General features: G+C 42.7%; 1 protein-coding gene across 1 annotated transcript in view; it reads right to left on the reverse strand.

Moving 5' to 3' along the window:
* The window catches only part of atrn (attractin), a 364,031-nt gene that overhangs the window by 223,082 nt on the left and 126,815 nt on the right, over positions 1-14,134 (reverse strand). Inside the window, exons 8-10 of the mRNA XM_078554529.1 lie at positions 11,276-11,519; positions 3,142-3,325; positions 46-200 (exon numbers count right to left, since the gene is read on the reverse strand). Of these exons, the coding sequence (XP_078410655.1) occupies positions 46-200; positions 3,142-3,325; positions 11,276-11,519 (583 nt within the window). The remainder of the gene's footprint in view (positions 1-45; positions 201-3,141; positions 3,326-11,275; positions 11,520-14,134) is intronic.

Below are 14,134 nucleotides of genomic sequence, written 5' to 3' on the forward strand. Positions count from 1 at the left end.
AAGGATAGTCGACCTGTATAAAACACAGATCATCCAGCAACTTACCCAAGTCATAAGCCAAGAAGTCCGAAGAGAAGCATTTAGCTCCATGGCTCATCGAAGTATCATTGTGAGTGTTTCCACCAAATACCAACATGGTTCCACTTTCAATAATAGCGGTGTGCAGGTAACGGAAGAAGCCTCGGTCTTTCAAGATTGTCCTTTTGAAATGGAAAATGCACAACTATCATTCCATTAACGAGTTAGTACCACTTTAAACTAACAGTTTCCAAACGTTTGTACATCTGGAGCATGAGTGGTGGGGGCAGGGGGGCTCTCTTACAGTATCAGAACAGTCTGGAGAGACAATGCAAGCATAGATAAATTTCCAGGAGCTCCTCTTCCATAAACTAATAAATTGCCAGGAAATTCCTGTAAAATATTGTCACATGCTTGGAAGCTCCCTGCCGATACACTCCAATGGCCCTGCAGCTATTTGAGATCATCTCAAAAATGCAGATACATTCCCAGGCAGCTACTGACATGCACCAGGGAAACTTTGCACCAGTTTTCAAAAAAAAAAAGTTACTCAAACTAAAACACTACTAGTGGGAAAAAATGCTTTGTACAAAGATAAACAATGTGCTAGCAAATCAAAAATACTGAATACATTGATGAAGATCTTGTACCCCTGGCAGCAAACGAACAAGAAACTCCAAAACAATCTCTTAGACTCTTAAGGTCCATATATCAGTTAGACACCTAGTGTGCAAAAGTAAGACTTTACCCAATAATCTCTCAGTGAAAGCCAATAAGTAGTGAGAGCAAAAATTCCATTTTTAGGTTAGCTCCTAATATCCAGTGAGCTGCCATTACACTAGTACAATTTTTTTAATGTTTTTTTTTTAAGTAGTCCAATGTAAGGTCCTCATTATAATGGCACTTAATTTGAAATTTATTGCCTTCCGTTTCTCATCTTTACCATCACGTGGTCATCTACTGCAAAATGGCTCTGGAGAGATTCATGTTATGGGTTTGTAACCCAGAACAATGAAAGCCATATTTCGGTCCCCAAATACCACACTTTTTGTGTTGACAAGATTGTCATCAATTTTAAGGTTTTCTCAACAAAATTAGCATTTGTTATTGAATTTCTCAATTGAATTTCTCCTCTCAGGCCCTTGTTTTTAGGGAGGGAGGTGCCAATCAGAAAAAGCCAAGCCACCTCTTGAACTTTAAGGATACCATTATTGCCGGGTTCCTCCACCATCGATTTCTTTGAAGACACCACTGACCAGCAGATTAACTTGACCAGCCGGATCAACATCATGGCCACGAGCAGTGCAAAAAATAGGGTCATCTGAAGATGGCTCATTACCTGATCCCTCAAAGCTTCACAAACATCGGCATTGTGGATAGAAGCATTGTGAACTGTGAGGATAGTGCAGAACTTCGAAAGGAAATAGACAAGTTGGAGGCATGGACGGGCAAGTGGAGATGAAATTCAATGAAGGCAAGTGTGAAATGATTCATTTTGAGAGGAAGAACTGAGAGAGGCAATATAAAGGGTACAGGAGCAGAAGGACCTGAGAATATATGTACATAAATTATTGAAGGTGGCAGGATGGGTTGAAAGGGCAGTTAGTAAAGCATAAAGTTTCCTATGATTTATTAATACGGGCATGGAGTACAAAAACAAGGCGTTTATGTTAAACTTATATAAAACACTGGTTCAGCCTCAACTGGAGTATTGCATCCACTTCTGGGCGCCACAGTTTAGGAAAGATGTGAAGGCGTGAGAGAGGGTGAGGAAAGATTCACGAAAATAGTTCTAGCGATGAAGAACTTCAGTTACGTTGATAGATTGAAGGTGACTGCTTTCCTTGGAGAAGATGAAGAGGAGATTTGATAAGAGTTATTTAAAATCAGGAGGGGTCTGGAAAGAGTAGATAAGGAAGGTGGAAGGATCAAGAACCAGAGGGCACAGGTTTAAGATAATTGGCAAAAGAAGCAATGGAGACATGAGGAGAAACTTTTTCACACAGCGAGCGGTTAAGATCTGGAATGTGCTGCCTGAGAGTATGGTGCAAAGCAGGTTCAGTCGAGATATTCAAGAGGGAACCGCATTATCTGAAAAGGGACAGTATGCAAGGTTAGGGGGAGAAGGTGGGGAAATGGCACTAGGTGAATTTCTCATTCAGGCAGCCAGTGCAGACATGACAGGCCAAACAGCCTCCTTCTGCACTGTGACAACACTGTGAATCTGCGAACACTCACTTGAGTGAGAGCAGTGAAAATTGGTCAAGCAGTTTGTCATCACTCATGTGCAACCCACTTGATCAGCTCACATTATTGGACTCAAAATCTGCAACCTGCCAAGGACAGTACATACTATCTACAAGAAAGACTGCAACAACAGGCAATGCATAGTGCTTAGTTAAAACCCCACAATATATAAGACTCAGAAGGACAAGTTCAGCCTTGTCGTGGAAGACGATCAATCTCACCCTGACTTGAACATGCAACACCATCCCTTTGTAATCTCCAGATCAAAGTCCTGGGATTCTTCAATGGGGATTCTATTGTCACAGAAACTCCAATAGTTCAAGAAAGCAGCCCAGCACCTTCACAGGACAATCATGGATAAAGGCTAAATGCACTTGCCAAAGTCACCCAAATACAAGAAAACTGAAAATTCAAAGCAGCGACTCACTCCTACTCTCTGCTTGTCTCCCAGTAACAGGCTACAATCCACTCATCAACACAGGAATTCATTTTTGACAATTAGTCAATACAGCAACTTGAAATACACCTATACATCACCGACTGAATTCCTTTCATCTCTGTACACTGTGATCTCAATAAAATTCAACAGCATAGAAATATCAGATGCACTCCCTTTAATAAATCAATGCTGATTGCCTATGATTTGACAGTGCCATTCTAAATTGCCCACAATCTGACCCTGTCTTTTCAACTCACCAATCTTGCATGGTTATAAAGTTCATTGAGCTTCTAATTTTTTTTGTGATCACTTTGTGTGAAAAAGGGATTATCTTCAGGATGAAAACTTAATCCTCAAATTTAAAGCAAAAGCTACTTCAGGCAAAACCAACAAAAAAACATCAGCCAATTGCACTCAATTTCATTGTAAACACTCACCATGTACTTGTATTCACATCATACTTGTACAGGTCATCTGTAAGGCCATACTTATTAGTGCTGACAGCTTTGTATCCACCATGTATGTAAATTGCCCTTGTCTTGGGGTCATAAACGCTGCTGTGACCATATCCTCCTTGAACCAAGGCCCCATTTGTTTGCAGTATATTCCATGTATTTTTACCTGTTTAAAAAAACTGCATGTTACTTCAAAGTCATATCTGAAACACAATCAATTCACGTTGAATCGTGAAATACGGCAGGTCTACATTACGACAGAAAAGAGGTCACTTGTTTAAGTTATGCAGGTGCCGCCTGCCAAATAATAATATATTTAGTTCCTTTGCTCTACTTTCTCACCATACCCTTTTAATTTTTTTGAAAAAGGAATAAACTCAGATGTTTTTTCATGCAAGTCATCTTAGACATCAACTCCCACTCAGTTTCACTGTAGGGCCTTCATTTCCTCAATGGCTGTTTGTGAGACAGGAAAGCCAACAGCACAAAACTGCAGCCAAGCTGATCTGAGAGCAGATAGGTTTAGCCAGGGGTTCTGATGCGGGCGTGTTGGTGAAGCGGGTGTGTCCAACGATGGTCAGAGAAGTCACTGGGTAGCTTGCTGGGCCTGGAGGAAACACCATTTACCAACAAGTAGTGCTGTAAAGATACTTACTTCATGGATTCAGCCCTTTCACACCTGCTGAGTTTCCCAAGGGCTAGGAAACTTAGCCAATTGTGGATTAAAATTAAACCACGGTTAAAATGAAGGCATGCAGCCTTATTAAAATGCTTAAAATGGCCGACCCACCTTTTGCAAACCAATTGGTCACCCACCCATGGACTAGTTCTGTTAAAACAGAAAGTTGTCAAGACCAAGACGAGTTGGGTTCCTGTTTCAGACTTTGAATTTTAACTTCTGACCCCATCCCCCTGTTCTTGAGAGTTAAGACTCATCCCAGTGTTTCACTCCACAAGCCATATATTTTTAGCACAATCCCCATGACTTTTAATGTGGACTCTGTTTCGACAATGGCTTGTGATAAAGTGCTCCACAGTCTAACCACCTTTTGTGTAAAAAAAAAAGTCACTAATTAGGGCAGTCACAATCCAGCAACACCCATTGCAAGTGTTAACTGTGTAGGCGTTGGGCAAAGATGGATTTGGTATACAAAAGCAATATAGTTAAATAGTCTCTCCGCACTTAGTGCCATGTAACAGAACTATAATAGCTACCAGGGAAAATTCCAGACAGTAATTAGCACCAGTGGGACTCAGTTCCTTCAAGAAGGGCAGAATCCTGAAAGTGTCTGTTTTAATATTTAAAATAAAACAGTCCTTCACGCACATAAACCAACTGAATCTGTAGATTTCCAAGGAAACCTTTTTCCGAATACCCATCATTGGAACATGACCGTTCCACAACCTTACAGAAGAGTAACTTTACTTATTTATCCATTTAATGTTATACTAGTTTCCAAAGCAACCTCAACAATGACTTAAATGACTCAACTGCCTAAGCCACACTGCCTGCAAACAAAACATTCATTCAAGCAGAAAATATCTCAAATCATCCAGCTTTTAATGCTCAGCAACACCAGTGAGTTCATTATGTTTCACATTGCCAACACAAGCCTTTCAGTGGTCTGACCAGTGCCATAAAGAATGGTTGTTACCATTTGTAGAGATTGAATTGAGAATCACAGAATCACACAGTGCAGAAGAGGCCCTTCAGCCCAATGAGAAACACCTGACCTACCTACCTAATCCCATTTATCAGCACTTGGCCCACAGCCTTGAATGTTATGACATGCCAAGTGCTCATCCAGGTACTTTTTAAAGGATGTGAGGCAACCCACCTCCACCACCCTCCCAGGCAGTGCATTCCAGACCATCAACACCCTCTGGGTAAAAAGGTTTTTCCTCACATCCCCCCTAAACCTCCTGCCTCTCACCTTGAACTTATGTCCCCTCGTGACTGACCCTTCAACTGAGGGGAACAGCTGCTCTCTATCCACCCTGTCCATGCCCCTCATAATCTTGTACACCTCAATCAGGTCGCCCCTCAGTCTTCTCTGCTCCAATGAAAACAACCCAAGTCTATCCAACCTCTCTTCATAACTTAAATATTTCATCCCAGGCAACATCCTGGTGAATCCCCTCTGCACCCCCTCCAGTGCAATCACATCCGTCCTTTCATGTGGCAACCAGAACTGCACATAGTACTCCAGCTGCGGCCTCACCAAGGTTCTATACAACTCCAACATGATCTCCCTACTTTTGCAATCTATGCCTCGATTGATAAAGGCAAGTGTCCCATATGCCTTTTTCACTACCCCACTAACATGCCCCTCCGCCTTCAGAGATCTATGGATACACATGCCAAGGTCCCTTTGTTCCTCAGAACTTCCTAGTGTCATGCCATTCACTGACTACTTCTTTGTCAAATTACTCCTTTCAAAGTGTATCACCTCACACTTTTCAGGGTTAAATTCCATCTGCCACTTATCTGCCCATTTGATCATCCCGTCTATATCTTCCTGTAGCCCAAGGCACTCAGCCTCACTGTTAACCACCCGGCCAATTTTTGTGTCATCCGCAAATTTACTAATCCTACCCCCCACATAGTCATCTATGTCGTTTATATAAATGACAAATAATAGGGGACCCAGCACAGATCTCTGTGGTATGCCACTGGACACTGGCTTCCAGTCACTAAAGCATCCTTCTGTCATCACCCTCTGTCTCCTACAACTAAGCCAATTTTGAATCCACCTTATCAACTTACCCTGTATCCCATGTGCATTTGCCTTCTTTATATGTCTCCCATGTGGAACCCTGTCAAAGGCTTTGCTGAAATCCATATAAACTATATTCCACTGCACTACATCTACACACCTGGTCACCTCCTCAAAAATTTCAATCAGATTTGTCAGGCATGACCTCCCTCTGACAAAGCCATGCTGACTATCCCTGATCAAACCTTGCCTCTCCAAGTGGAGATAGATACTCTCCTTCAGAATTTTCTCCAATAGTTTTCCTACCACTGACGTGAGACTCACTGGTCTGTAGTTCCCTGGCTTATCTCTACAAACCTTCTTAAATAGCGGAGCCACATTAGCTGTTCTCCAGTCCTCTGGCACCTCCCCTGTGGCCAGAGAGGAATTAAAAATTTGGCTCAGAGCCCCTGCGATCTCCTCCCTTGCCTCCCTCAGCAGTCTGGGACACAAATCATCTGGACCTGGAGATTTGTTCACTTTTAAGCCTGCAAACACCTCCAATACCTTGTCACTCCCTAAATCAATTTGCTCAAGAACCTCGCAGTCTCTCTCCCAGAGTTCGATACCTTCATCCTCATTCTCTTGGGTGAAGACGGATGTGAAGTATTCGTTCAACACTGTACCGATGTCCTCTGGCTCCACCCATAGGTTGTCCCCTTGGTCCCTTATGGGCCCTACTCTTTCCCTGGTTATCCTCTTCCCATTGATTTACTTAAAGAATATCTTGGGATTTTCCCTACTTTTACCAGCCAGAGCTTTCTCATATCACTTCTTGCTCTCCTAATTGCTTTCTTAAGCTCCACCCTGCACTTTATGTACTCCACTAATGCCTCCGCTGATTTGCTTCCCTTGTACCTGCTAAAAGCCTCTCTTTTCCTTATTATTAGATTATTAAATGGCCTCATGCAGGAGGATTTGCACATATGGAAATATTTAAAATATCAGAAATCTTGACAAGCAGAAAAATGTCCCGATAAAATCAATTTTTACTTTTGATTGCTTCATAATTGAATTCTATCAGATCCAGAAGTGTGTAATATTCCAGGTGGTAAACTGGAGCCCAATCTTTGCACTTTATTAACTTATACTTAAAGAGATATACGTTAAAGCATACACCTCTAAAGTCAACGACTGCAGTTTCAATCTGCTCCTATACAAAAGGAGCACAAGTGAATCCCAAGTCAATGCCTCCCATCCCACCAGCATACAATTAAATACTCAATTACTGTACAATTAACAGTAAGATCTGGATGCAGGGATGATGTTTCCTCTGGCTGGGGGCTCTAGAACAAGGGATCACAATCTCAGGATACGTGGTGGGCCATTTAGGGCCAAGATGAGGTGAAACTTCTTCACAGTGGGTGGTGAACTTGTGGAATTCTCTACCACAGAGGGCTGTGGAGGCCAAGTCATTGAATATATTTAAGAAGGAAATAGATAGCTTTCTAGACTCTAAAGGCATCAAGGGGTATGGGGAGAGAGCAAGAATATGGTGTTGAGATAGAGGTTCAGCCATGATCATATTGAATGGCGGAGTTAGCTCAAAGGGCCAAATGACCTACTCCTGCTTCTATTTTCTATGTTTCTATCAAGAGCAAGAGCAATGGGAAAGAGTTGTAGTTTTAATCAATCCCCTGGAACAACATCTTTAGACAAAAAGATTCTTAGATGCCCATTGTTCAATCATACTGACGATATAGCACAGGAACAATTTACAGATCATCTCTCTTGCAGATGCGATAAAATGTGCTCTATCCATGTCTGGTCTCCACAACTGTTCACTCAGTGGGATTCTCTTGCCAGTAAATGGCAGAGTAAAATAAACACCCCAATTTCGATACAAGTAAAATGCTCCGCATGGAAACTAGTTAATGAAGCAATTGGGTTCAACCCCTTGTTTTCCTGTTTTGAAAACAAAAGCTTTCCATCATCTACAAGCACAATTATTAAAAAATTCTTTCATGAGACGTGGGCGTCTCTGGCTAGGCCAGCATTTATTGCCTGTCCCTAATTGCCCTTGAGAAGGTGGTGGTGAGCCACCTTCTTGAATTGCTGCAGTCCATGTGGTGTAGCTACACCCACAGTGCTGATCAGGGGGGAATTCCAGGGTTTTGACCCAGCGACAGTGAAGGAACGGCAATATAGTTCAAAGTCAGGATGATGTGCGGCTTCGAGGGGAACTTGCAGGTGGTGTTCCCATGCATCTGCTGCCTGTGTCCTTCTAGGTGATAGAGGTTGCAGGTTTGGAAGCTGTTGGCAAAGAAGCCTTGGTGAGTTGCTGCAATGCATCTTGTGAATGCTACACACTGCTGTCACATTCAGTGGCGAAGGTGGTTGATCAGGTGCCAAGTGGGCTTTGTCCTACATGGTGTCGAGCTTCCTGAGGGTTGACGGAGCTGCACTCATCCAGTCAAAGGGAGAGTATTCTATCATACTCCTGACTTGTGCCTGGTTGATGGTCAACAGGCTTTGGGGAGCCAGGTGGTGAGTTACACGCTGCAGAATTCCCAGCCTCTGACCGTTTCTTGTGGCCACTGTATTCATATGGCTGGGCCATTCATGTTTCTGGTCAACTGTGACCCTCAGAATGTTGATTGTGGGGGATTCAACGATGGTAATGTCACTGAACATCAAGAGCCAATGGTTAGATTCTCTCTTGTTGGAGTTGGTCATTGCCTGGCACTTGTGCGGTACAAATGTTACTTGCCACTTGTCAGCCCAAGCCTGCATGTTGTCCAGGTCTTGCTGCATATGGGCACAGGCTTTTCAGGAGTGTGATGGAATACTCTCCACTTGACTGGATGTGTGGGGCTCCAATTTCATCATCCAGAGTGGGAGCTGGGCTGAGGGACACAAGGGGCTGTGCTGCAGTACCATGCTCGTCAGGTACTCGTTTGACAATGCGCAGTCAGGATCCTTAGAGCAAAAAAAACTTTTCATCAGACTGTGTTGGGTTTGAATGGAAATTTCAGGGATAAAAGAAAAACAAATTAACACTGTATTTTTTCAACTGGACAGCATAGAACAGCCATAATGCTATTGAAAGGAGCACATCTTCTATTTTTTGTACATTAATGATATCATTAAGCAATTTTTATATATGGCAGCAGTATGTTATCACCCTCAAATTCCCAACATCAACATCCTTAGGGGGCAGGGGTATTAACGTTGACCAGAAAGTTAACAAGCCCAGCCAAATATTGTGGGTACAAGGGCTGGTCATAGGCTGTGAATTCTGCAGCGAGCAATTTGCCTCCAGACTCATTCAAGCCTGTCCGTCACCTAGAAGCACAATTCAGGAGTGAGATGGAATGCTCGCCACTAGATGAATGCAGCTCCAATATCATCATCCACAGCAAAGTAGCCTACTTAACCGGCACCCCATCCACCATCTTAAAGATTCACTCCCATCACCACCTGCGCATCATGGCCTGCAGGGGCTATCATCCACATGATGCACTGTAGCAACATGCCAAGGCTTCTTCAGCAGCACCTCCCAAACCCATGATCTCTGGAACTTAGAAGTACAAAGGTAGCAGGTGCACGGGAACACCACCACCTGCAAGTTCTCCAAGTCACACACCATCCTGATTTGGAACTACATTGCCTTTCCTTCACTGCCAGTGGGTCAGAATCCTGAACTCCCTCCCTGACAGCACTGAGAGTGTACCTATATCACATGGACAGCAGTGGTTCAAGACCTTCATCACCGCCTTCTCAAGGGCAAATAGGGATGGGCAATAAATGTTGACCTAGCCAGAGACGCTCACAATCCGTGATTAAAAAATTGAAGATCCAATGTGAGCATGATGCAAAACCATTATAATAAAGCTTTACATTAGTGTTGAAACTGACATCTGAATTTCATGTTGTTTGTCTGCTGTCCCAACTGCCCATTTGCCACTTTGTGCACGAAAGTGACACTGCTGAATTAATTGTAAACCATGCTCAACACCAATCATTTTACAAACGAGACATTTTTATGCTATTAATATCTGATTCCAACAACTTGTACATAACACCAAACTGATTAGGTTCAAAAAACCATAGTAATAAATCCCATGTGAAAATAAAGCAAATGGCTTGATTCAATCCTAGCTGCAGTGGCTGAGGAATAGCAGCTTGTACATGGCTATTCCAGGAAACGTCACTGGTTTTCAATTTCCCTAGAGAACCAGGCAAATTTGTGCAACGTAATCCTCTAAACTCCAGTAAAACTGCAAATCAGGATCTGGTTATGCACTATTTGTCTAACCAGAGGACTGTGCTTTTTCCTGTATTTTCCCTTGAATTTCTCAGTTAAAGTCCATGCAAATTTGATGCCAACTTTAAGCAGCAGCAAAACCTGAGCAACAGCATAAAAATAAAGCACAGATGCAGATTCAAAAGGCATTTACTGAAAAACAGCCTTGAATATAGATCTGTTACAATGAAAGTGCAGTGTGACACTTGAAATGCATCGTTTAGACTGCAGCTATAATCCACATTCCAACACTTGCAGCAACAATGGTGTTCCCCTATTCCTTGTAGAGACACAAAGCTCTAGAATCGACTCCTCCTGCTGCTAATTCTGATTGCGAAATCGTTCAAAACTTCTTTGTGGTTTCCAGACACAGAGACGCACCCTTTTCCTGGCCTATAACCAGCCATGATGATCTTCAGTTACCTTAGTTTTATTCCAGCGACATTCACATTCCTCCCACCAAATATAGACAAGCAGTTGCCAAACAGCTGCTGATCTGTAAAATCCAGGTACATGATGAATCTAATGAGCTTTTTTTATTCTTTCATGGGGCATGGGGGCTGTTGCCCATCCCAACTTGCCCTTGAGCAGGTGGGGCCGTGCGATCTTTCAAAACAGCTGCAGTTCATGAGGTGTAGGCACACCCACCCCACACAGTGCTGTTAGGGAGGGAGTTCCAGGGTTTTGACCCACCGACAGTAAAGGAACCAAGTCGGGAACGTGTGTGGCTTGGAAGGGAACTTGCAGGTGCTGGTGTTCCCTGCATCTGCTGCCCTCATCCTTCGAGGTGGGTAGAGGTCACAGGTTTGGAATATGCTGTTGAAGGAGCTTTGGTGAGTTCCTGCAGTGCACCTTGTAGATAGAATCTAATGAATTCTTCACATCTATTTCACAAATTTTCTTTCCCCAACAGACAATGCGCATGCAATATTCTATTCAGCCAGCAGATGCCGTCAATATTAGAAAGAACACTTCCTGTTAAAAAAATTGCACAAAGACTATGGGCGTAGGATTACACTTTCAAACGTCTGAAGCAAATTGGTGCTGCCTCTTTTTCACCTGCTTAAATAGGAACAAAAGCTTTGGTTGGTGTTCTCATCTTGTTAATACTCACCAAGATTGTATTCCTGTATTTTGCTGATGTATCCATAAAGCGGACAGTGCCCAAAGATGACCAACATCACAACACTACCATCTTTCAACTGCACAATATGTGCGGAGTGGCCCACAACGGCATATTGTTGCTTAGCCTTTGGAATCAGTGGCATCCATGATTGATTCTGAATGTTAAACACCCAGAGCTGGTTTGTGACATTCCCTGTCGAATCGATTTTACCGCCATACATATAAATTTTATCCTAAAAATTTAAAGAAAAGTTTCTAAATGAAGGTCAGCATTGGTTACACTGATGAAAATAAAAACGGAGCATACATATTCGAAAGATTAAACATGAATAGAATACATAAAGTAAAATCAGTTTCAATGAAGTGACATTGTGAACTTCAGGCATCAGAAAATAATAGAAACCCTGTTCACTTTACAATTATATCTACACAGGGCTTGGATTGCATCCTGCACATGAAGTAGCAAAAATCAACTACAAAATAACATGTCGAATAATTTTACTAGTACTGGAGAGCCAGGCAAGTCCCACAGATGTCCCCTCACCAAGGAAGCTCTTCAGTTTAACAAGTTATGACTAATTCCATATAGCCAAGATTGCTGAAAAAAAGGGGCAAGTCGAAACGTTTCATCTTGCACTCAATAGAACACTTCACAAGAATACCAACATCAGGGGAAAAAAGCAATTTATACTGTATAAAACAGTGCTGATTGGTCGGCAAGTGGAGTCTGAATGGTAGAGGCATTGCCATGGCGAATACACCAATTGATGGTGATTGACAGTTAACTGCTACGCACTGTCTAAAATTTAAAGCAGGCAGCTTGACCCTGTTTGGTCAAGGCATTGCCCTGAGGAATGAGTCAACGAATGGCTGTTTAGTCGAAACAGGCACAATGTGTGTACACGTTCTTTCTGTCAGCAAAGAACAGGGCCTTGTGTATTAACATAAGTAGCTCCCAGTACACGAGTTCCAAACAGCAAGCCCGACTGACAATCTTAAATTGGTTGTCGGTGTAATGCTTAGCACACTGAGGATTATTTAGAAAATGATGCCCAATCGCAGAATCATATCTCATATTAGACACTGTTTTGAGTTTTGCAAATAATCCTAAGTGTGCTAAGCATTACACTTACAACCAATATAGGATCCTCAGTCGGACTCGCAGTGTGACATATTCGCGTGTACTGGAGGCTACATATATTAATACACGGGGCCCTGTTCTTTGCAGACAGAAAGGACATGTACACACATTGTGCCTTTTTCAGCTAAACAAAATCAGTAACAGCCATTCGCTGACACATTCCTCAGGCCATGCCTTGACCAATCAGGGTCAAGCTTCCTGCTTTAAATTTCAGACAATGCTTGGCAGTTAACTCTAGGTCATCATCTATTGGTGCATTCTACATGGCAACACCTCTACCAATCAGAGTCCACTTGCCAACCAATTAACACTCTCTTATGCAGTATAAATTGCTGTTTTCCACTGATGTTGGTATTCTTGTGAAGTGTCCTATTGAGTGTAAGACGAAAACTTTCAACATATCTCTTTTTTCAGCAATACTCAAGCTTTGTACTATCAAATGACTATTTGTACAGCCAAGATCACTGTTTTTCCTTTGTAGAAGCATGGCGGTAGTTTCGTTCATGAATTTGCAGGCAACTGACACCTGGGTAATCCACTGCTGGGGGAGTGGGAGCACTGGGACACCCCAGAGAGGGGGGAAGTGGAGCACCAGCATTTCCCACAGACAGACAACATCAGGAGTACTACCAGATGCAAACTGCATGGCTAAAAGAACAAACAAAACATGGTGAACATTGCAAGCCTCCTTGCTGTGAAGCACCAATGCTGCTAAATACTGAAGCAGTCCATGACCAAATGCAGCAAGGCCTGGACAATACCCAGGCTTGGGCTGACAAGTGGACTGTAACATTCGTGCCACACAATGGCCACGCATTGACCATCTCCAACAAGAGAGAATCCAACCATCTCCCTTTGATGTTCAATGGCATTACCATCGCTGAATCCCCAACTATCAACATCCTGGGGGTTACCATTAACCAGAAATTGAACTGGACTAGCCATATAAATACTGTGGCTACAAGAGCAGGTCAGAAGCTAGGAATCCTACAGCAAGTGGGCAAAGATCTGGCAAATGGAGTATAATATGGGCAAATATGAAATTGTTCATTTTGGCAGGAAGAATAAAAAAGCTTATTGTCTAAATGGTGAGTGATTGATGAGCTCTGAGACTCCGAGTGATCTGGGTGCATAAATCACAAAAGGTTAGTATGTGGGTGCAGCAGGTAATTAGAAAAACTGATAGAATGTTATCATTTATTGTGAGGGGAATTGATTACAAAAGCAGGGGGGTTATGCTTCAGTTGTACAGGGCACTGGTGCGACCACATCTGGAGTACTGTGTACAGTGCTGGTGTCCTTATTTGGAGAAAGACATAAATGCATTAGCAGCTCAGAGAAGGCTTACTAGACTAATACCAGGAATGGGCAGGTTGTCTTATGAGGAAAGGATGAACAGACTAGGCTTATATCCACTGGAATTTAGAAGAATAAGAAGCGACTTAATTGAAACCTTTAAGACCCTGAGTGGTCTTGACAGGGTGGATGTGGAGAGGATGCTTCCTCTTGTGGGAGAACTAGAACTAAGGGTCACTGTTTAAAAAAAGGGGTCACTCATTTAAGACTGAGATGAGGAGAATTTTTTTCTCTGAGGGTTAAGTGCCTTTGGAGCTCTCTTCTTCAAAAGGCGATGGAAGCAGAGTCTTTGAATATTTTTAAGGCAGAGCTAGATAGATTCTTGATTAACAAGGGAGTGAAAGGCTATCG

The sequence above is a fragment of the Cetorhinus maximus genome, chromosome 1 (assembly GCF_964194155.1).
Source record: "Cetorhinus maximus chromosome 1, sCetMax3.hap1.1, whole genome shotgun sequence".
Lineage (NCBI taxonomy): Eukaryota > Metazoa > Chordata > Chondrichthyes > Lamniformes > Cetorhinidae > Cetorhinus > Cetorhinus maximus.